Below are 22,417 nucleotides of genomic sequence, written 5' to 3'. Positions count from 1 at the left end.
GAGGGGCGGAGGCTGGTGGCCCAGCCGGTCTGGCAGGTGCTGGTCTGCAGAATCTCAGGCGGGCGGCCGCCATGGAGGGGCTGCGTCGCGGGCTGTCGCGCTGGAAGCGCTACCACATCAAGGTGCACTTGGCCGACGAGGCGTTGCTGCTTCCACTGACCGTACGGCCCCGCGACACGCTGAGCGACCTGCGCGCGCAGCTAGTGGGCCAGGGCGTGAGCTCGTGGCGCAGAACCTTCTACTACAACGCTAGGCCGCTGCCAGACCACCAGACGGTGCGCGAGGCTCGCTTACAGGACGGCTCGGTCTTGCTGCTGCTCAGTGACCCCAGGTGACTAGGAATGTAAGCAAGGAACTGAGCTGTTGGGATAGTGGTGGCTTAGGGACGGGGCCAGGGAGGTCCCTGTGGCGGGGTCTTCTTCCTCTCTGCCTCATTAGCTCTCTTGGTCTGTGGTGCCTGCTCCAATGGCGGCTCTGGGAACTCTCTTTCCTGCCTTCCTCTCTGTGTCCTTGTCTCTGTCTCTGCCCTGGCATCTCTGCACCCCACCCCTTGTCCCATGTTTTTCATATCTCCATCTGTCTGCCTTCATCTCCTGTGTCTGTCCATTCACCTTGAAAGTGGGCAGGGAAAGCAGCCCTGGAGAGGCCACTGCACACTCCGCTCCCAGCCTCAAGCTGTCACAACCTGTTGGGGATACTGTGCTCAGAGTGTTTCTAATGGGGTCAGAGTGTCTAGGGGATCTTCAGGTACCTAGACCCAGGAGCTGAGCGATGGCTGCTTTTGTTCTACCTTGTGTTTTCCTTTCTTCCCCCTCAGGTAGTAGGCGCTGGAGGAGATGGAGCCATGATTTTGGGGATGCAAGGTGCTGGCTGATGGAGCAGGTTGGCCCAGTGGGCACCACACCTCTCTCTTCCTGGGAGCCCAGCCTTATTCCAGGTAAGTCACTCAAATGAGGGTGACATAGTGGAATCCACAGATGAGAAAACTGAGGGCCCATGGGACAGACACACTGACCTCACTCTCCCACCTCCCTTTTTAACTTTTTTAAAGATTTATTTATTATGTATACGGTGTTCTGCCTGCATGTATCTCTGCATGCCAGAAGGGTGCACCAGATCTCATTTTATAGATGGTTGCAAGCCACCATATGGTTGCTGGGAACTGAACTCAGGACCTCTGGAAAAACTGCCCCTGAGCCCCTGAGCCTCTGAGCTATCTCTCCAGCCCCACTCTCCCACCTCCTCGTGTTGGCTTATCAGTGTTGCCCCCAATTTACTGTGTGACCTTGAGAAATTACCTGCTCCCCTCTGACCTTCTTACTATGATGCAAGCCAAGGTTGACCATGACATGGCAGGATGTCCTTAAATGCTATGCCTGCAATTTCTGTAATGGCCACCAGGATGTGCTGAGGCAGTTTCACCTGCAATTCCTGGGACTGTCTACTGCTGTGCTCCCTGTCCACGCCCAGATCCAGGCCACTGGGAAAAGGGAAGAAGGGCCATTGGCCTGAGTGTTGCTGGTTCACATCCCTGGGACCACATGTCCCTTGTGGATCCAGGTGCTGGACTCCCAGGTAGATGCGACACTCTGGTCCTGCTGATGCCCACTGCTTCCCAGATGCTGTCATTCAACCCTCCAGCAAGGAGCCTTATGGTTTTTCCGTGGCCTTGGGAACCTCCCTGGGAGCCTCCACAACCTGGATCTTCTACTGTCTTCTCATCTAGGAAACCTTCCAGTCAACATGCACAGATCCTTGCCCACAGGGCCCCAGTTGTGAACAGCCCTGGTTCCAGGATCTGCTGGGACGCTAAGACTGACTTGGGGGTCCCTGGTGAGCCCACGCATATGCAAAATGAGCTGAAGTATGCTGTGGATTCTGCTGTGTAGCCCCAGTGTTGGGGTGCTGTACTGGGCCTTTGTGTGCCCCCTGGTGCTTTGTAATGAACCCAGAACCCAGAAGGAAATAACGTTTTAATTAAGAGTTGTACAGGCCTCAGGATGCAGAGCCCGGCAGGTGGGGATTGGATCTTGGCCTTGGGGAGTTGGATTGCTGGGCATGTGCAACTGTGCCAGGCCCTGGGGGTCTGGGTCCTCTGCCTCCACAGTCTCCATTGCTCAGCTGTGGGGGAAACTGCCATCCCTGTGGAGTTCCTTGGCCCTAGCCATGTGGAGAGCTGGTGGGAGGGGGCTAGAATTGGAGGGGGACAAGAGAAAGCATTTTGACATTTAACAAACACTATGCAAATTGAATGCAAATCACCCCTCATTCCTTAAGCTGTCAGCCCTAGCCTGTTCAGAAATAATAATGTAGGGGCTGTCCCCTGGTGCCCGGCAGTCCAGTGCCCTTCCCTCCCCAGCCCTCCTTCCCTTTCAGTCCTTGATCCGAGGCCTCCCAGCCTGAAGTGGATGTAAACACCATGATTGGGCCGCCTGTATCCTGTTTGTAGAACCAAGGCCCCAGAGTCTGTGTGTCATTTCTTGTCCCCCCCCCCCACCCCATCAGGCCTGAGGTCCCAAAGCCACGGTATGGAATGCAAGTGCCCTCTCTCCAACAGTCATCGGAAGCTGCCACAGTGGATAGAACTTGTGACCCACAGAGAAAAGTGACAGCTGAGGAGGTGCCATGCCTGAGTTGGCTTACAATTAGCCCAGGGAAATGTGGTATTAAGGGTCAGGCTGCTGAGCATGCACAGCCCACCGCTCAATCTTGTTCCTCCTGAGCTCTCTGAGTTGTGGTCACAGGCTCCTCTGCCTTTTTTTTTTTTTTTTTTTTTTTTTTTTTTAACAAACTCCTATTTATCCTACAAAGGCCTACTTTCAGCGCTCTATTTTTACATATCCATTCTTAATACTTCAATAATAGCCTCCAGTTCCCTTTGGGCCCTGCTATGCCAGCACTGTGCTCCTGTCCTAGGCCTGAGTCATGAGACCAGGTGGTGTCACTCTCATTCCATCTCTATGAGCTCACCGCAGGAGCTGCAAGGTCATCCAGTCTGGGCTCTAGGTACAGGGGGCATTTTGGACATGTATCAAATAGAAGACTGAAAACAAAGCAGGTGACAGCAGTGACAGCTTCTTTGTCTTTGTACTGTCCCATGGCTCCTTGTGACCCAGCCTGCTGCCCACTCTCTTGCAGGCCTCAGGCCCCAGCAAGCCCCGGCTGAGGCAGGAGGTTTCGGTGAGACTTGGCAGCCTCTCAGGTCTCACTGAGGCCTGTGGCATGCAGGGAGGGGCAGACTCCCGCTGTGCGTCCCACCCACGCTGGGTCCTGTCATTCAGCGGGGGAGGGGGAAGATCCCATGATGCTCCCTCTGGAGCATTTACTGGAAACCCAGCTGGGCTCCCAGCGACAGCACCCTGGCCACACGTTCCTGTCAGTTTCTGTGTCCTGAGCATCATGGGCAGTTTTCAAAACCTAGAGGGCTGGGGGCGTGGTCAGGGTGGAGCCCCGCCTAGAATCCTCTAGTGAGGGGCTGGGGTGTGGTCACGGTGGAGTCTCTTGAAGGCCACCCCCACCCCTCCTTGGAGGTTTGTAGGCGGGGCCTAACTTTGAATGACATTCAACCTAAACCTCACTCTTCTGCCCTGAGCTAAGATCTTGCTGCCCCTCCCACACTGAGCCCCTTTTGGGGGCCACATTACCTTTACCCAATTTGCTTTGCCCTTTAACCCCAGCCCCACCTTTCACATTTTTCTTTTTCTTTGTGTTTAGTTGTTATTTTTGTTTCTTTTTGAGACAGGTTTGTAACTGTAGCCCAGGTTGGCCTCAAACTGGTAACAATTCTGCCTGATTGTGACTGAGGGGATCCAGAGCCTGGACTTCAGCCTGTAACATCAAAAGCGCGTTTTGAGAGAGGTTCCCAAATGATCCATGTTCCCTTAGTTCAAACGTTTCTTTTGTTTGTTTGTTTTTGTTTGTTTGTTTGTTTTTTGTTTTTGTTTTTTCCAGACAGGGTTTCTCTGTAGCTTTGGGACCTGCCCTGGAACTTGCTCAGTAGGACAGGCTGACTTTGAACTCACAGAGACCTGCCTGCCTCTGCCTCCTGAGTGCTGAGATTAAAAGCATGTGTCATAGTGTGGCTGTGATTTTTTTCACTTTTTACTTACATGTATTTATTTCTATTTACTGTGCTGTAATTCATCCAGGATGTGTTTCCTCAACAGCCTGTGCTTGGTTGAGTTCAGTAAGCAAACAGTAGAGGGTGTGGGATGCACAACTCCCATCCTGCTCCTGAGCCTTCAACCCGTCGTTCTAGTTCCATCCTGGTCGAAATTCGCAGCACCAGTCTCCTGCTCTGTGATAAATGGGGAGAATTAGTTACTGGCTGGACAAAAAGCCCAAGTCACTGTCTCCACAGGGCATTCTTGGAGGCTGGGCTACCTTGGGAAATTACTTCCCCTCTCTGGACTTCTTTATCTTCATTGAGGGGGCTCTGGTTAAATGTCAGGCTGAGTTATAAGAATGTAGAGGCAGGGACATAATGATGCATACCTTTAGTCCCAGTGCTTGGGACCTCTGTGAGTTCGAGGTCAATGTGGTCTACATAATGAGTTCTGGGTCAGCCTGTGCTGTCTGAGACCCTGTTTCAAAAAGAGTCAAGCTTTTAAAAGAAGCAGGTGGGATAATTTAGTGTTGTGTTATGTATCTGGTGTGTACAGGGGAGAGCAAAGAGGGATCTGGGGGAAATATCTAGAAGGGAAAACATCAAACTCAGCATGTGCCAAGGCTCTGGGGCAGGATTGTCTAGCCTGTTGGAGGCTCTCTCACCCCCATTCGAGACACCAAGGCCGGGTAGTGTCTGCAGTGGAAGGTCACAGGGTTAATTGCTGGGCTCCCTATCTGTCCCATCATCCCCTGCGCTTCCCCCATCCCTCCCCTCTAGCTCTTCTCCATCTCTTTTCAGAAAAGCAAGTTCTTGTTTGAGGTAGCATGGAGGGGGGCAGAGGAGGCCCTGCAGGAGTCAGGTCCAGGGATTGAACTCAGTCCAAAAGGCTTGGCCACAAACTCCGGATGAGCCACCACTCTGAGCCTTCTCCATGAGTTTGTACCTAGTGGTTAACTGCTTTCTTTAGTTAATTTCATCCTGACAGTAGTGGGGTGCCATGATCACCCCGTTTTACAAAAAACTTGCCCGACTCCAGGATCTAAGTCTCTGAACAGGGTGGGTTTGAACTTGAGATTATTTAAAAGTTGAGACTGGGCCAGGGAGGTGGTGGGTCTCGGGCCCACATTGAGCCCATGATGCAATAGTCAGTTCCCCATGCTGGAACCACAGCAGCTTTTTTGGGCCTGGGGTTCTGGATGTTGAAGGATGGAAAAGTGAATGATGGGGTCTGGGATCCTAGACACATAAAATACCCTCTGTGGCCGGGGCCTGGAGCCACAGACCTTCCTCTCCCACTCCATTTACAAGACAGCCACTGAGACAGGGCAAGCTGGGGCCCTGCCAAAGTTGCAGATGGGAGGGACACACCATCTCAACCCCCTTGTTTGCTGAATCACAACCCCATCCCTGACATGGTGCAGATGGAGAAACTGAGGCACCTTGACCCTGATGGCTGGTCTCTCACACATACATACACACAGAAGCATAAATAAATACATGAATAAAAACATAAAGAAAAAAAACCTAAGAGCCTGATCCTGTTGCCGTGGTCACCAGCCTGTGTAGATAGCCTCTTACCTGTTACATATTCATTTAACTGTCTATATTCTCAATTTATTTACCTCATAAAGTCTTTGAAGGGGCCAGAAGCCTGTAGGTTGAGCCCCAGGCTCTATACCCTGAGGATGCCCTTGATAGGCCATCTGGGGTAGAAGCTGCAGATTACCAGTCATCAGTGTCCCAAGAATCCTCAGCCTTCCATATGCCTCAGGCTACTCTGAAGACATACACATACATGGCCACCTGTTTGAGACACACCAGGGTCCATCAAGATGGCTCAGAGAGGACTTGCTGCCAAGCCTGATAACCTCAGTTCAATCCCTGGCCTGGCATCATGGAAGGAGACCTAACTTCTTCAGGTCTTCCTCCAACCCCCCACAAATATAATAAACAAATGGAAAATAAGGATACTCTGGCTGGCAGAAACACTGTCCCACTGTGTCCACACCCAAAGCCCCTGCATAGCCTGTCCACTGCCAGTTGCCTAGGAACAATTACAGTGTCCCTGACACTACACAGACAGACCTCATGTTTATTGCATCCTGAGATAATGACAGCTGTAGGGAGGGGGTGTTTACCTGGACCCTCTGCTCCTGGCTAACATGCTTGGGGGTGGTTGCCAAGTGGAGGTTTGTATCCTACACTTGCTGTGGGGTCCCCTCCACCTGTGAGGCATCCTTTCAAGGGACATGGGGGTGCTGGGGACCCCCCAGCTGAGAGACACATTCCCCCCATCTGCCCCCCAGTGTGGGTCATGTGACTGGTTTGTTGCACATCCAGGTTGGTGGGCAGTCCAGGGTTTCCACCCGGAGATAGCTGGGATGGGAAGAGGACATTAGGGTGACAAGGGAATGGGCACTGTGTCAACATTGGTTACCACATCAGCTGACCAGAGGCCACAGGATACCGGAGGATCCAGGGACAGGAAGACACTGTATGACCTCACATGCACATGCAATAGCTCAGCCACATGTAATAGATTTATTTTGTGTAGATCACAGGTGTGTCTATTGTGTGGGTTTGTGCACTGTGGGTGTAGTTGCATGTGGCAACCAGAAGAAAGCATCAAATCCACGAAGCTGGGTCACCGGATTGGGGCGGGGGAGGGGGTGGTGTTCCTAAACAGTCAGTGCCATAAAAGCGAAAAGATATGCAGGACATGGTGGTGGCAGGTTGTGACGCATGCCCTTAGTCCCAACACTTGGGAGGTAGAGACAGGATCTCTGTGAATTTGAAGCCAGCCTGGTCTACATAGCAAGCTCCAGGACAGCCTGGGCTATGTAGGCAGACCCTCTCCCAAAATAAACAATTATAAATAATTTGCAAGGACACTTTTGCACTGACTGGCACACAGCAGATGCTCCAAACTTGTGTGATATCAGCCCTGTCTCTAGGGACTGAGACCCCCCGAGAGGTGGGAGAAACATGTTGGTGGTTCGCTTCTGGCTGGCCAGATTTCAAGGCAGGTTCAGTCTGGGCTCTCAGCTCCATCTCGAGCATCTCAGATAGGGCCCAAGCCATGCCTGGGCTGCACAGCTAGGAGGGCCTGGCGCCATCCCAGTCTGGGACTCAGGGTTGGCAGCCGCCGGGGACACGGGGACGCACCGGTACCCAGCGTTTCCATGGTAACCTGGCAGGGTCCGGGCCGAAGCGATTAGGCGTCCTGAGGAGTAGTTGCTAAAAATAGCGCGCGCCCCACGGGGCTCCTCAGTCGGGCTTTTGGCTGCCCTCCCCGCCTGGGGGGGGGGGGACAAGAAGGCAACAGTCTCCACGTCTCTCCTGTGCCGCCTGCAGCTCCCTCTCCTTCCCGTGATGCTCTGCCCATAGCTGACGGGCTCTACCTTCTGGCTGTCCCCTCACCACACAGCTGATTGAGGGTCTCTACTGAGTCCGTGAATCCTGGGCCTGGCTCCTTTAAGTAGGACTTGGCACACAATAGTTGACTTAATAATGTGGAACTAACTCTATGTCTGAAAAATGGATCCGTTAGGAGAAGTAGCTGACGACTTCATTTTATTTGCAGACAAGGTCTTATGCAGCCCAGGCTGACCTCAAGCTCACTGTGTAGCTGAGGATGACTCTGAACTCCTGATCCTCCTGCCTCCGCCCCGAGTGCCAATATTGCCCTACTTAGTACTGGGGTCAGAACAGGGCCTTCTCACACAGGCGAGCACTTTAAGCTCTGAGGGACATGCCACAGATCCAGGCAGTCACTGGCCCAGTTTACAGGTGATGGTTTGGTTATGTGACCTTAGGCAGCTGACTCACCTGTCTGGTCCCTTTTCACTATAGAAAATCTATACAGCAAGGAAGAAAAAATTCTGGAATTCAAAATATGAGCATTAGAAGGGTTCAGAATCCCTGGGTATTTGCAGCTGTTGTTGCTAGGTTCCCATAATGCTACAGTTTAACTGACAGAGAAGTCCCAGCTCCCATGTCCTATGACCCCAGACTCCAAAATGAGCCAGGGCCCAGGCTTTGATTCTCAGCTCCCAACTTGGATCTTAGGGCACACAATGGTTACCCAGCTTCTGCCATCTTGACCACCATCTAGGTTGGAGGGGGGGAAGCAAAAACAGAAATGGGAGGGGTAGTAGTGGTGGTCCAAATCTTCAATCCCAGCCCTTGGGAGGCAGAGGCAGGAGGATCTCTGTGAGTTCAAGGCCAGCCTGGTCTACAGATTGAGTGCCAGGACAGGCCCCACAGCTAAAGAGAAACCCTGTTTTGAAAAACAAAACAAAAAATAAAAAAACATAAACAGAAAAGGGAGACTTGTCTACATCTTTGGAGGTTAAAGCCTGGGGCTGTGCACACCATTCAATTGTCCACAAATGGCCTCTCACTGCAAGGGAGGCTGGGAAATGTCTTCCGTAATCCCAAAAGAGAAAGTGGGGACTGGATCCTGGGTGCATCTTACTTTTACCACTGTCTTCTGGGAGTTGGAGGTTCCATTCTGCCCTGGAGCCTTTGCACAATGGTGGCCCTTCCCTCATGGCTCCCTCTACATTCTTTAGGTCTTTGCTCCAACATCCCTTCCCTCACAGCTGCCTAACCACAAGGTTGAAGTCTCTGCCTGCCTTCCCTCTGCAGCCACTTCCCACTGCCTTCTTTCCTGGTGGGGGAAATGGGAGTAGAGGGTGGGTGACAATTTCCTGCTGAGTCTCTGCTACTTCTCCCCCATGCCCAACCATCTTCTGCCTTCCATTCCCTTCAACCCTGAGAACTGGCAACACTGAAGCCCTGCTTCTGCCTCTTGAAACAGAAAATGTGTCTGTCTTTCGCTAGCAGCAAAGCGTCCAGGATGACCCAGGCCCATCATGGCTGCTGCTTCATCAAATCACCATGCAGTGAGATGAGATTCCCACTTCAAAACGGGGTCTCATCTGATCAAAGCCTTCTCCAGATGTGGTCAGGTGTTGGTAAAGCTTGCTGTGGACACAGCCTGAGAAAGTATTCTGGGACTGATCCCTTGTAGCCCAGGCTGGCCTTTAAGTCTGTGTGTAGCCCAGGATACCCCTGATTTGATGGAACCCAGGGCCTCATGGGTACAGGAAGGTGCTCTACTCAGCAAGCTGTTTTGTTTTTGTCTTTTCTTTGTGAGACAGGGTCTTGCCATGTAACCCAGGCTAGCTTCAAAATTAACATCCTCCTGCCTCAGTCTCTGGGGTTCTTTGATGACAAGAATGCCCTCCACACTCTGGTGTCAGTCTGTTTCCTCTTCGGGCATCAGGGTTCTCCAGAGAAATGGGGCTCCTTGCTGTCTTGAAGGTCACCCTGATGTCCCATTCCACCCAGGCCCCACAGAGTCCGAACCCCACACCTCCTCCACCTTCCCACACCACAGCCGGCCTATGCCAGGATTCTGTTTAGTTTAATAATCTCCAGAAAGTTTAATTGTTCTTTTATTCATCCGTGACCTTTCTCTCTCATCTGGAGACGTATTTATGGCTAATCTACAAACTTCAAGAACCAGATCTATTTGCAAAACCAATTACCTGCATATGCAAATGAGCCTCTTGTGGCCAGCACTTCCCTGGGCCAGCTGGTGGGGGCTTGCAGTGCAGAGGGGAGTGCAGCTCCTCCTCATAATTCCTGCAGCTGGAGCCTGGGGACCCCTGACTTAACAGTACCTGAATCCAAGCCTCTGGAGAGATAGTCAAGACAGCTGTTCCCCATCTCATTCATTCACTCATTCATTCATTCATTCATTCAGCCATTCTACACTCTGTGTGTCCATCCTGGAAGCCTGGATAGGAAGAGCAGGTGGGAGGGAGAAAGCTCCCATCCCAATGGAAGAAACAAGACAGAGAGAGTTAGTTAGCCAGGGATCCTGAAAAAATAGAGGTTGTTGCTCCTGGTGGTAATGCATGCCTTTAATAGAATCACAATTGAGGGGGGGGGTCAAGGGTGGAGCCCTGCCTAGAATCCCCCAGTGAAGGGCAGGGGTGTGGTCAAGGGTGGAGCCCTGCCTAGAATCCCCCAGTGAGGGGCAGGGGGTGTGGCCAGGGGTGGAGCCCTGCCTAGAATCCCCCAGTGAGGGGCAGGGGGTGTGGTCAGGGGTGGCCTTTTGCACTGCAGGAATGACACCCTGCCTCAGGGCCTTTGTACTTGTGCTGTCCTTTGCCTGGAATATTCTCAGAGATCTCTTCTGGGCTGTATCTTTCTCCCAGGGTGGCTCATAAACATTGGCTGCTGCAGTTGATGGCTTTGTCTGCAGGAGGCCAGAACAAGCTGAAATCTTGGCTAAGTCATGTAGGACGAATGCCCTTATTTCTAGACTGAGAGCATCCGGACTGTTATAGGGGGTTGGAGCCTGGTCAGGGAGCCCTAGGGACCTGAGCAGGCTAGGGGCTGAAGCCAGCTGTGCAGGCCACTGTTTCAGGCATGCACAGGGACTCTGAGCTGAAGAATGAGTGTGGAGGTAACTCTTGGATCCTGGGCTAGAAGTCACGACTTCCTTGTCCTTCTCCACCTAAGCAGGAGGCAGCTGTGGCCACACTTCCCATGTCTCTTTGTCCTGGAGTTGAGGCCACACTTCAGGTGGCGATGATTCAGTGATGTTTCTCCCTGTCGCCCACACCAGCTGCTTCCCCTTCCCTCTCTTACTCACTCTCTTACATTGTTCACAGAGACATCAAAGTTGAGGCCAACAACTCCACCCAGCCTGCTCCCTGTCCATCCTGGGTTCCCTCCACAGAGGCAGGGACTCCAATCCAGAGGGGTTTTTTGTTTGCTTGCTTTTTGTTTTTTGTTTTTGTTTTTTGAGACAGGGTTTCTCTGTATTGTTTTGGAGCCTGTCCTGGAACTCATTCTGTAAACCAGGCTGGTGTCAAAATCACAGAGATCTGCCTGCCTCTGCCTCCCGAATGCTGGGATTAAAGGCATGAACCGCCACGCCCAGCTCTATTCCAGAGTTTAACATCTATCTCCTCTTAGCATGCAGTTCCATTGTCTATGCTAATGTGACACTCCTGCAAGAACTGTCCCCCCAGGATTAATCTAAAACAGGGCTGCTGGTGCTTTGTGATGGTGACAGGGCTCCTGATAGGATTAACATACATGTTCTTAGCCCAAGTGAGGCCATTAGCTGAGCACCTGGCCTGCTTGTCTAAGAACACCACACCCAGCCCAGGTGGGGAGGGTTCAGGTGATGGACAGGGTCGGTAGAAGACACTGCCTGAATGGAAGATGGGTGGGTGGATGAGTGAGTGGATGGACGAATATATGGATGGATGAAAGAATGGGGGGATGAGTGGTGGATGGGGAGATGGAAGGATGGGTGGAGAGATTGATGGGAGGATGGATAGGTAGATAGGTGAATGGGTGGATGGGTGAATGGATAGATGGGTGTATGGATGAGAGGATGGGTGAATGGATGCATGGATGGATGACTGTGTATGTTGGTATCTAGCTGGAAGGTCATTGGTGTGGAATTTCCATGTGTGGGGTCTGTGAAATGAAATGAATGGGTGGCCTCTGTGTATGTATAGAAGAATTTGTTGACTATGTATGTTCCTTGGAGTGTTGCTGATGCTCAGTGATGTTTGTTTATCTGGCTAGGGATGGAGAGGGAGGGGAGTTTGCAGTGTGTGAGGAGCTGGGTGGAAAGCCTTCTCTCCTCATTAAGAGGTGTGTTTGGTGCCATTGTGGGCTGGAATGAGTGATGAATACTGTGTCTGTATTGATGCCTTTATGTGACCAGCTGAGGTTTGGTCACAATGATATCACAGACTCCCCGCTGCTTTCAGGTTTTAGCCACCCTACACTTCCTCCATAGCTGCACAGAACCCAACACCCCCCTGGCAACAGCCCCTCTCAACTGCTCTGTTCCTGCCTTGCCTTCAGGCCCTCACTTGATTCCATCCTGGCTGCCTGCAGATTCAATTACTAGACCACAGGGTGTAGGCAATTTGCTCTCCTGTGAGAAGAGGCTCCTGTGTCTTTGTGACTTTTAACAGCTCTGATTCAGAGGGAAGGAAAAGAAGAGAGCGGCACAAGAGACAGACATAGAGGGAAGGTCAGAGACGTGAGAGACGGAGTTCCTGTCTCAGAGACCGCCCCCCATCCCAAAGGCAAGCTGATCACAGAAACAGACAGACACCCACACACACGCCATAGGAGAAACATCACAGTCCCACTTTCTATGTGTAAGAGAATGGCAATAGTTGCAGCAGGAGCATGGAGAGCTAGTGAATGCCCCAGTTAGGGAGGCATTCAAGCTCCACCAGCGTGCTGGAATATTCCTCTGAGGTCTTAAATACATTCAAGATCACTGACATTGGAAGGGAAAGGGTACCCAGGTGGAGAGGCAGTGCCCAGTGGGCTTCAAGGAGAGCTTGGGATTCTCATGGAGGCAGATGGGGCTCTTCTCTCCTGCCTCACCCTCAGGAAACCTATTCTGCTTCCTGAGTAGCCTGAACCATCCCCACCCAGGAGCCGGGCTCAGAGCAATGGCTTCTAACCCCAGGACCCTTAGCAGGGTGTCACACCCCAAGGAAGGGTGTCGAGCTTCCCCAGGGAAGGGTGTTCAGGGTTCCTGCTCTTTCTGCCTCCCCTGTGAGCTTACCTACCCTCCCCAGCCTGGTCTTGACATTGGCATACTCAACCCTGGCTGTATCCCCAGCTTGCTGTGTTTTCTGGGCCATTGTCCACCCTTTTGGGTCCCACATTTATTTCCTGGCTTCAGAAGAAAGCTGGAGGTGATAGAACCACGTTGCCCCAGAGAGGAATGGTCTTTCTCCGCGGTTCCCCCTAAAGAAACAAAGATGGTTGTTCAGGTCAGCCTCTGGCATCCATATACCTAAAATGTCTAGAATGTTCTGGTGGAAGCTCCACCTTAATCCCCCTCCCCATCTCTCTCTCCCTAAACTCTGCCCCATCCTAGAAAACCCAACAAACATGGCTCCTTCCCCAGAGAGGCTTAAGACCACTCCCACAGGGTGTTTAAACTGTGCTGCAGAAAACAGACACATGGTTTTTAGGTTTCTTCTCTGGAGGGACCAGAAAATCATCAGGGAGCGTTTCCCCATTAAACATGGGCCTTTTCTATTTTCGTTTGATTTGGTCTGGTTTTGGATTGCTGCATTGGTGGAGAGGCTTATTGGGGTGCAGAAACTTTTCAATGGTGACATCTGGAGTGAGGGGACAGGTCACTGGGGAAAGTGCTTTCCAAGCAAGCGTGAGAACTCAGGTTCGCATCCCCCATGCCCAGATGCCCCCAGCCCTCTTCCCCCATTGCAGTACAGAGCCTTCCTGTTATGCATATTTCTGGAAAGGGCAGGATACATCTTTCCTCACACCCCACTGCCTCTGTCTCGTCAGTGATCATGACAAACATCGGGCTCAGAGCAGGAAAAATGACTGTCTTTAGCCAGGGTTGTCAAAGGTGCTAGGCACAGCGGGTCACCAAGGTTGTGCACTGTACAAATGTTGCACCCCAGCTCCAGAGATTCACCTTTTTACTTTCAGTCCCTAATTTTTCATCTCTCCCTCTCTTGCTTTGGGGAGCCCTAAGTAACTCTGCCAAGTATCTACTGCAGACCCACTTAGGGTGCCCACAACTCAGTTCCCGGTCTTGGGCACCTTGTGTAGATACCCTTTGATTGTATCCCTGTCACTGTGCTGGAGAATGAGGGCCAGAGGGTAAAGGTCTTACTTTCTTTTTCTTTCTTCTTTTCTTCTCTTCTTCTTTTTCTTCTCCTCCTCCTTCTCTTTCTTCTTCTTTCGAGACAGGGTTTCTCTGTGTAGCTTTGGAGCCTGTCGGTAGACCAGGCTGACCTGGAACTCATAGAGATCCTCCTGCCTCTGTCTTCCTAGTGTTGGGATTAAAGGCATGCACCCCTGCTGCCTGGCTAAAGGTGTTTTTCTAAAGTCACACAGCAATACAGCGATAAAGAGATGGAATTGGGGGAGGGTGGGGCGTTTGAACCCACATCTGTCATTAAAGATTTTTCCAAACCCCAGTATCTTTGAGAGAAAAAAAAAAATTGTAACTGTTGATCTCTGAAAGCAAGGTGCCATCTTCATGGTTTGGAAGTGTCCAGCCTACGTGGGTTGGCTTTGAACTTGTGTGTGTGTGTGTATGTGTGTGTGTGCATGTGTGTGTACACATCAGAACACATCAGGCCATGGAACTCAGGGTCTTCTGAATTTTGCAAGACAATATCCCTGACCATGCCCCCAGCCCCTCACCCTCACTAGGGGATTCTAGGTGGGGCTCCACCCCTGACCAAGCCCCAGCCCCTCACTGGGGTTTCAAAGGGGTAAAGGTTTCTGGACCTCATTTGCATACCCAGTTCCCAGTTGTGAGGGCCTCAATGGGGTGCAGCCATGGGTTACCCAGAACACCCTGGGATGTGTGATCCCTTCAGCTGACCCTTTGAGACCCAGGCATCCCTTGGGCCCTGACGCCCCCCGCCCCTCACTCCCATGTTAACACAGAGCACCACCCATCCTGCCCACTGTGTCCTATTCCTCACTTTGCCTCCATGGCAGCTCATCCTTTCTACCTCTCTGAATCCCACCCCCACATCAGTGAGTCCCCGTGAGGGGATCACACACCAGCTGTTTGTCCTAGTCGATGAAGGCCTGATAGCCGCTTTCTTGAGCCTTCCCTCACTACAAGGACCATCCCATCTCCCATCCCAGTGGCCATCTCTGGCAGGGAACTTTCTGGTCCCTGGCCGACTCCTTCCATTACGGAATTGCTTAGGCAGCATTTTAAATAACAAAAAGCAATATCATTTAATATTTTTGAACCGTGGAGATCAATATGCCGTCCTTCAGGTAGCCAAGATCCCACAGTTAATCTCATTTTCTTGCTCTGCCCTGGTCCAGTAAGGGGTGGGCAGGACTGTCTGGGTGTCCTCACGGGGGTCCACACAGCTGTGTAGGGAGGGGCCAAGGAAGAAATGGAAACTGAGTCTGCAAACAGGTAGGAGCTGCGGCCTGAGTGGGCTAGGACACCCCACAGAGACCAGTTCGATGGAGACCCTCTGTATAGGGGACATGAAATCAATTTGGGGACCTCACACACACACACACACACACACACACACACACACAAAACCGCCTAGTTTTTACTTTACTTATTTATTTTTAGAGGGGGACCTAGTTTTTAAATTTTTTTTGAGAAAGTTTCTCTGTGTAGCCCTAGTTATCCTGGAACTAACTCTGTAGACCAGGCTGGCCTCAAAATCACAGAGATCCACCTGCCTCTGCCTTCGATAGTTTTTAAATTTTATTTTGGATTCTGTAGTTTGCTCATGCATGCAGTTCTCAGGGAGGCCAGAAGAGGGCATTGCATCCCCATGGTGGTGAGCTATCCTATGGGTGCTGGGAACTGAACTCGACAAAGCCAGCCTGTGTGTGGCCATCCTTAAGATGGGGTTACCCTGTTGCTCTGTTGGGCAGACTCACCTTCAGATTCGAATCCTCCCACACCCAGAGTTCCTGCCAGTTTCTATGGCTGTATGAATTACCCAGGCATGTAAAAAAATCTAAAAAAAAAAAAAAAAAAAAAATTAATTAATTAAAAATGTTAAATTTAGCTGGACGGGGGTGGTGGTGCACACTTTTAATCCCAGCTCTCAGGAGGCAGAGACAGGTTGATCTTTGTGAGTTCGAGGCCAGCCTGATCTACAGAGACAATTCCAGGACAGGCTCCAAAGCTACAAAGAAACCCTGTCTCCAAATAACAAACAAACAAGTTAAACTTATTTCTCTCATTGTTTTGGGGGTCAGGAGCCTGGGACCTTACACAATGTTGTCAGGTGTCAAGGCATCAGTCTAGGGTCATGTGAGCTGGAGGCTGGGTTGGGGCTGAAGGAGCCATGACCCCATAACCAGGGAGCCCAACAGGCAGAAGCATGGCTTTAGTAGACTGAAGTGCAGATGCAGAGACCTCCTAGTGGTGAGTGGTGGTATTGCATCCTTGCTCTATGGGGCAACTGGGCGTCCCTAGTGGTGAGCTATGGTATTAAGCCTCATTCTAGGGGCTGGAGAGATAGCTCAAAGGTTAAGAAGTGACTGCTTTTTCAAAGGTCTTGAGTTCAATTCCCAGCAACCACATGGTGGCTCACAGCCATCTATAATGGAATTTGGTGCCCTCTTCTGGCATGCAGAAATTCATGGAGGTAGAATGTTGTAAACATAATAAATAAATAAATCATATTTTTTTAAAAAAGCCTCATTCTATGATGCAACTGGGTATCCCTAGTGGTGAGAGAAGACATTGCACCCTTGCTTTGAGGTGATTGGCGGCACTCTCTCTACAGCTTCAATGCTTTTCCAACATGGCTTACAGTTGATTCAGGAGTTCTGAGGGAGAATGAAGAAGTTGGAGAGCCATGTATGGCTCAGGCTTGGTCTTTCTTGTCCTTTGTGCCATATTCATTTAGTCCCTTAGGTCAACCCCAATTCAGTGCAGGGGAGGATGACTCCACAGCATTCTCCAATACCATCAGGGAGCTCCCTCACACCCCATCGGAGGTTTGTTGGTGCAGATGACCCGGCCAGTGGCGATGCTGTGTGCTGATGTGTTAGGAAGTATACTGTCCCTTTCTGAATCTATTCCTACAACTGTAAAGGAGGGAGCACACATGCCAGGAATATAGGAGGACCTGGTAGAGGACATGATTTATTTGTTGCTTGGAGAAAGGGTCTTATGTAGACTAGGCTGGCCTAGAACTCACTTTGCAGTCCCACGTCACATTGGTGAAATGCAGAGCTTGGGGTGGGAAGCAGGCACTAGGGGCTCAGAAGTGTTCTCTGTGGTGACCTGACCACGCTGGATCAGCTTGGATCTGCAGTTGCTTCATTTTTAAAATCAATGTGGACTTGACCGCATCCTTCCTCCTGAGCCATGAAGGCTTTCGACTACTGAGAAAGTCCACAAACCTGAGGGTGGCTCCTCTGGCTGGCAGAGGTGACTCCTCTATTGGTGTCCCACTCTCTGGCCACCTGGACTTGTTGAGAGTGACAGAGGCTGCTGGGGGCCCAGAAAGTCTTGACAATCTGCAGTGACTTGGAGGAGGCTTTTGTCCTGTGCCGGCCGGCTAGGATCCCCCAATCCTCCTATGTCCCCCCTAGACCTGCTGCTGGGCTGTGTCTCAGCAGGAATGTTTGGGAGGCAGGCAAGAATGACCCGTGATTGTGGAAGAGGCCTCTGGTCTAATTTCCCAGAATGGTTTTTGAGCAGTTAATGCAGCCCCTGCTGGGCGAGAGACACTGTGCCTGGTAGGGCCTTGGGCTCCAGCCTTCAAGGTCTCCAACTACTGGCAGCCAGAACTGGCAGAGCCCCCACAAAGGCTCTGGTTCTGGGTGGGCGGGGGGGGCATGAGGGAGACCCCTGCCCTCAGGCAAGACTCAGCCCTGGGTGACATTCAAGGTTTACAGGTGGCAGATTGGGACTGGGGGAAGATCAACTGTCCCTAGAGATGGATATGGAAACTGAGGCTCAGAGGGGTCAGGGGTAACATCCAAGGTCAGTGCTCAGTCTGCAGCCATGGTCTTGTTGGTATTGAGACTCAGTCTGGGCTCAGCAGCATAGTCACTCTTTGGGGTTCAGGCTGGGAGACAGGACTGTTTAGGAGTTTGAGGTCAAGCTCCAAGCTGAGGCTGTCTTGGTCTAGACTGATTAGAATAATTTCAAAATGGCACCAGGGTGGTGTTTGCTTCAAAGATGGCTGTGGTCATGTTATAAATGGGGCATAGGAGACCACCAATTTCATGTAGAAGGAGACTATTGAAGGGCAGGCAGGCAGATGATCCTCTCTGTAGCATAAAGAACTCTGCCTTCCTCCTCTTCAGCCACCCAGGTCTCCTCTATGCAGGCTCCATCCTGCTCCAGAGCCTTTGCATGGCTGTCCCTCTTCCTGAATTTGTCGAAGGCCTACCCATAACAGTTTGGAGTTTTCAATTCCCCTGCCATTAAAAGCCTCCTGCAATTTCCCAACATTGCCAAATTTATCTTTTGGTCCCAAATCGCTTGCGGACTAAAATCCCCTTGCTTAGTTATTTAAGTGTTTGTTGCCTCAGGGTCTAAACTAGTACCTAGCACACAGTAGGCAGTTAATGCATGCTTGTTGCTGGTTGGATAAGGCTTGCCTCTGGAACACCTTGGATTAATATTTCAAAATAAATTCCATTATTACTGATGGATTAGTTGCCTCCATTTGCAGGTGTCGAGGCCTGGAGACTTCTATAAGTTAAACGTTCCCAAACAAGACAGCAGCTGTGACGTCCTGGGCATTCTCCTGTCCCTGCCTCAACTGGAATTTAGTGACTTCAGTTTTGTGGTACCTGGCCTCTCCCCAGCACTGCAATAGGACGGTGGGCTCATCTCCCTCATGTTGCCCAATTCCACCCTGAACCCTACAGAAAAACCCTAAACATCACTGCAGAGAGACAGGCTGCAACTTCTTCTGAAGGTCACACAGCGATCCGCAGCAAGGTGTCACCCACCCCAGCCCTCTGGAGGCCCGACAATCCCCTTCCCCTGCTGCTCTTCCCACGCCCCAGCACGGAACGACGGGGCGTTTCTCCTTGGCACGGGTTCTCGAGCATCTGCCAGTCGGGGACGCGCAAAACCGAATAAACTTGTTCTTCTGAATATCTCAATGCGGCCGGTGCACCCTCGCGCCCCTCTTTGTCCCTATCTCCACTTGGCAGGCGAAATCCCTCTCTAGGCAAAAAACGCCTTCTGCAGCCCCCCCACTCCCCTCTGTGTTTATTTATTCTCTACCTCGCTCCTCCCAGCAGTGCAGGGAGGAAGCGATTAGATGAAGGCTCAATAGAACAAGAAAAGACGAACAAAGACACTGCCTTTGGGTAGAAAGGGATTTTTCCCCACCAAGGAATGCAGACAGTGGAAAGTGGAATTCAGAGGTTTGAATAGAAGCGCGGTCCTTTGACTCAGGTCACAAAAAACAGTGCTCTGCAACCCCCCACCCGCTTCACCCCGACAAGTCTGGGAGGCTCTGGGGCTCAGTGGCTTGAGGACTGTGAGAACCCCAGGAACTCCATTTTGCACATGTGGAGCCTGCAGAAGAACTGTGCAGTGTGACCCGAGGTTGTGGGAGGTCTCTGGGCCTCGGTTTTCTGTAGTTGAAAGATGAGCAACATGGACCTGGCTCCCCAGGAGTTACCAAAGTATCTGAAATACTTTAGTATTTCAGTCCGGACTCACAGACATCACTCACACAGGCAGTCACTAAGTGGAGGTCAAATCAATCCACATGTGTGGGGCATCCTGGGCTCTAGAGGGTGCCGGTGACCCTAGGGTTAGCCAGATCCATGCCAATACTCTGCCAGCTGGAACCATCATTCCTAAATGAACTGGCAGGAAATTGATTCCTTGACATAATTTTGTTCAGTTAAAGCATGTCCATGTTTTAAAATCTTGACTCATTATTGTAAAGGGCTTCATTCATTTTTTTCACCCGTGGAGACAATTTAAACATTTTAAAATATGGCAGACCTCAGAGAAAGACATGGGAACCAAATAAAGGGGAATCTGTAATTGAGGACAGTTACATAATGACTGAACTGAATTTATACTGGAGACAGGATGTAACTGTAGTTCTATAAGATACTGAGCTCTTTCTTGATTTTGACACTCACTGATCCACCTATCAACCCACATATCCACCCATCCATGTATCCATTCATCCACCCCATCCATCCATCCATCCACCCACCCATCCACCAAAGCACCAACCTGTGAATCCACACACCCAATCACCCATCCATCCATCTGTCCATCCACCCATCTACCCACCTATCCATCCAGTCTACAATCCAGCCATTAACCCATTCACATATCCATCCATCAACACACCCACCCATCCATCAATCCATACATCCATCCCCACCCACTCATCTTCCACTCCCAATGCATCCACCCACACATCCATCCACCTATCCATCCATCGGTCCATTCACCCACACACCCACTGACATCAATCTCCTCACCATCCATCTGTTCATCTACTCACACATCTATTCATCCATCATTCTACCCACCCACCTCCCCATCCATGCATTTACTCATCTGTCTATCTGCATATCCATCCATATATCCACCCATCCATTTATGTGTCAATCCATCCATCCACCTACCTATCCATCCAACTACCCACCCATCCCATCCATCTATACATCTACCTATCTATCCATTTATATACTGCACATTCAGGCATCCATCAGCCATCCACCCAGCCATGCATCAACATGTCCATCCACCCACTGAACATTCCACAATCCATTGATCCAAGCATGCATGAATCTATCCATCTATCCATTAACAACCCTTCCAACTATCCATCTATCAATCCATCCTTCCAATCATCCATCCACCCTTCCACCTACCCATCCATTCACCCACCCACCCAACTGTCCATCCAATTACCCACCAATTCATCTCACTATCCAACTACCCACACATCCATCTGTTCATCCACCTACCCATATATTCATCCACCACCTATGCAAACATTCACCCATCAATCCTTCCATCAATCATCACCGATCAAACTATCCACCCACTCATCCACCTTTCCATACAGTCATCAACATGTCCATCCACTCATCAAATCATTCATTCATTCTTCTGTAAATAGAGGTTTGTCTCCTGCCTGCCAGTTCCAAAATATACACACAGAGACTTAATATTAATTGTAATTGTTTGCCCAATAGCTCAGGTATATTGCTGACTAGCTCTCACAATTAAATTAACCCATTTAGTTTATATTTTACCACAGTACTCATGGCTTCTTACCTCTCATTTGCTTCTCCAGTAACTACATGGTGTCTCCCCAACTCTGCCTTTTTTCTCTCCATATCTTTATTTAGATTTCTTGCCTGGCTCTATTCTGTCTGGCTATTGGCCAAATCAACTTTATTTATCAACCAATAAAAGCAATACATATTCAGAGCATACAGAAGGACATCCCACATCATCCTTTCATCAATCCATTGATCCATCTACCCATTCATCTATCATTATGCACCCACCAAACCACCCATACATCCATTCAAGCACCCACCCATTCATCCATCTATTCCTCCACTCACCTACCCATATTTCTACATATCTACCCATCCATACATCCCTCCATTCACCTATCCATCTGTCTTAGTTACAGCGTTTTTTTATTGCTGTGAAGAAACACCATGACTACAGCAACTTTTACAAAGAAAACATTTAATTGAGGTAGTAGCTTACAGTTTCAGAAGTTCTGTCCATTATCATCATAGCAAGGAGCACGGTAGCATGCAGGCAGACATGATGCTGGAGCTGAGAGTCCTACTACTTGGCTCAGAGGCAACAGAAAGTCAACTAGATGTCACACTGAGGGAAGCTTGAGCAAAAGAGACCTCAAAGTCTGCCCCACAGTGACACATATCCATCCATCTACTCAACCATACAACCATTCATCCACCCGTCATTCCACCCATCCATCCATACTTCCACTAATATACTCATCCATCCACCCACCCACTCATCCAACCATTCATGGATTCATCCATCCACTCACCCATCCATTAACCTATCTACCTAGCAATTCAACCCTCCTTCCCCATCTATCCACTCATCCATTCAGCCACACATCCATTGATCATCCATCCATCCAGTCATCTCTCCTCTCATTTATCTAACCATCCACTCATCCATCCTCTTATCCATCCATAAACACATCTACCCATCCATGCACCCATCCATCTACTTAACCATCCATTCATCTATCCATCCAGCCATCCACTGACCTCACTGTCCAACTACACATCCACCTTTCTGTTGTGGAGTATTTCTTTACACTGTGTGAAGATGTGTCACTGTGATTGGTGTAAATACAGAGCTGAATGGCCATTAAGCTAGGCAGAAAGAGGTTAGGCAGGACTTCTGGGGACAGAGAGGACTGAGAGAGTCACCAGCCAGATGCAGAGTAAGCAGGATGGGCAGTACATAGTAAAGGTAGCTGAACCACATAAAAGAACATAGATTTTAAAAATATGGGTATTGATGTTTAATAAGGATCAGGAGGAACAAATAGGCCAAGTAGATGTTTATTCAGGGAGAAATAACTCACAACATAGACAGATGAATACCAGCAGGTTTCTGGTCCCAATGATGCCTCCCGATGTGCTCCTGTCCCCCAGCCCCCTCCTCAGCCTTAGTTCCCCCAGGTCACGTCCGGCCCTGTCTCCACCGCCAATGGGCATGTCTATGCCACAGGTGTGGACAAGATG

The 22,417-nt window shown here is 50.4% G+C and overlaps 1 protein-coding gene across 5 annotated transcripts; it reads left to right on the top strand.

Annotated features, from left to right (window-relative positions):
- Positions 1-38: 38 nt before the first annotated feature.
- Positions 39-18,493, top strand: Tincr (TINCR ubiquitin domain containing). Of its 5 annotated transcripts, none has more exons than XM_051177620.1 (3): positions 39-331; positions 822-937; positions 18,349-18,493. In XM_051177620.1, the coding sequence occupies exons 1-3, from the start codon at positions 72-74 to the stop codon at positions 18,372-18,374; spliced, it is 402 nt and encodes a 133-aa protein (XP_051033577.1). In that variant the 5' UTR covers positions 39-71; the 3' UTR covers positions 18,375-18,493. The 5 variants fall into 5 exon arrangements, 4 of the variants coding, with proteins under 4 accessions (XP_051033577.1, XP_051033579.1, XP_051033575.1 ...); XM_051177618.1 differs by lacking the exon at positions 18,349-18,493 and adding an exon at positions 1,561-2,612 and having other exon boundaries at positions 41-331; XR_007834043.1 differs by lacking the exon at positions 18,349-18,493 and adding an exon at positions 1,561-1,586 and having other exon boundaries at positions 43-343; positions 818-937.
- The last annotated feature ends 3,924 nt before the right edge of the window (positions 18,494-22,417 follow it).

The sequence above is a fragment of the Phodopus roborovskii genome, unplaced genomic scaffold (assembly GCF_943737965.1).
Source record: "Phodopus roborovskii unplaced genomic scaffold, PHOROB, whole genome shotgun sequence".
NCBI lineage: Eukaryota > Metazoa > Chordata > Mammalia > Rodentia > Cricetidae > Phodopus > Phodopus roborovskii.
This window is presented reverse-complemented; position numbering and strand designations above follow the sequence as displayed.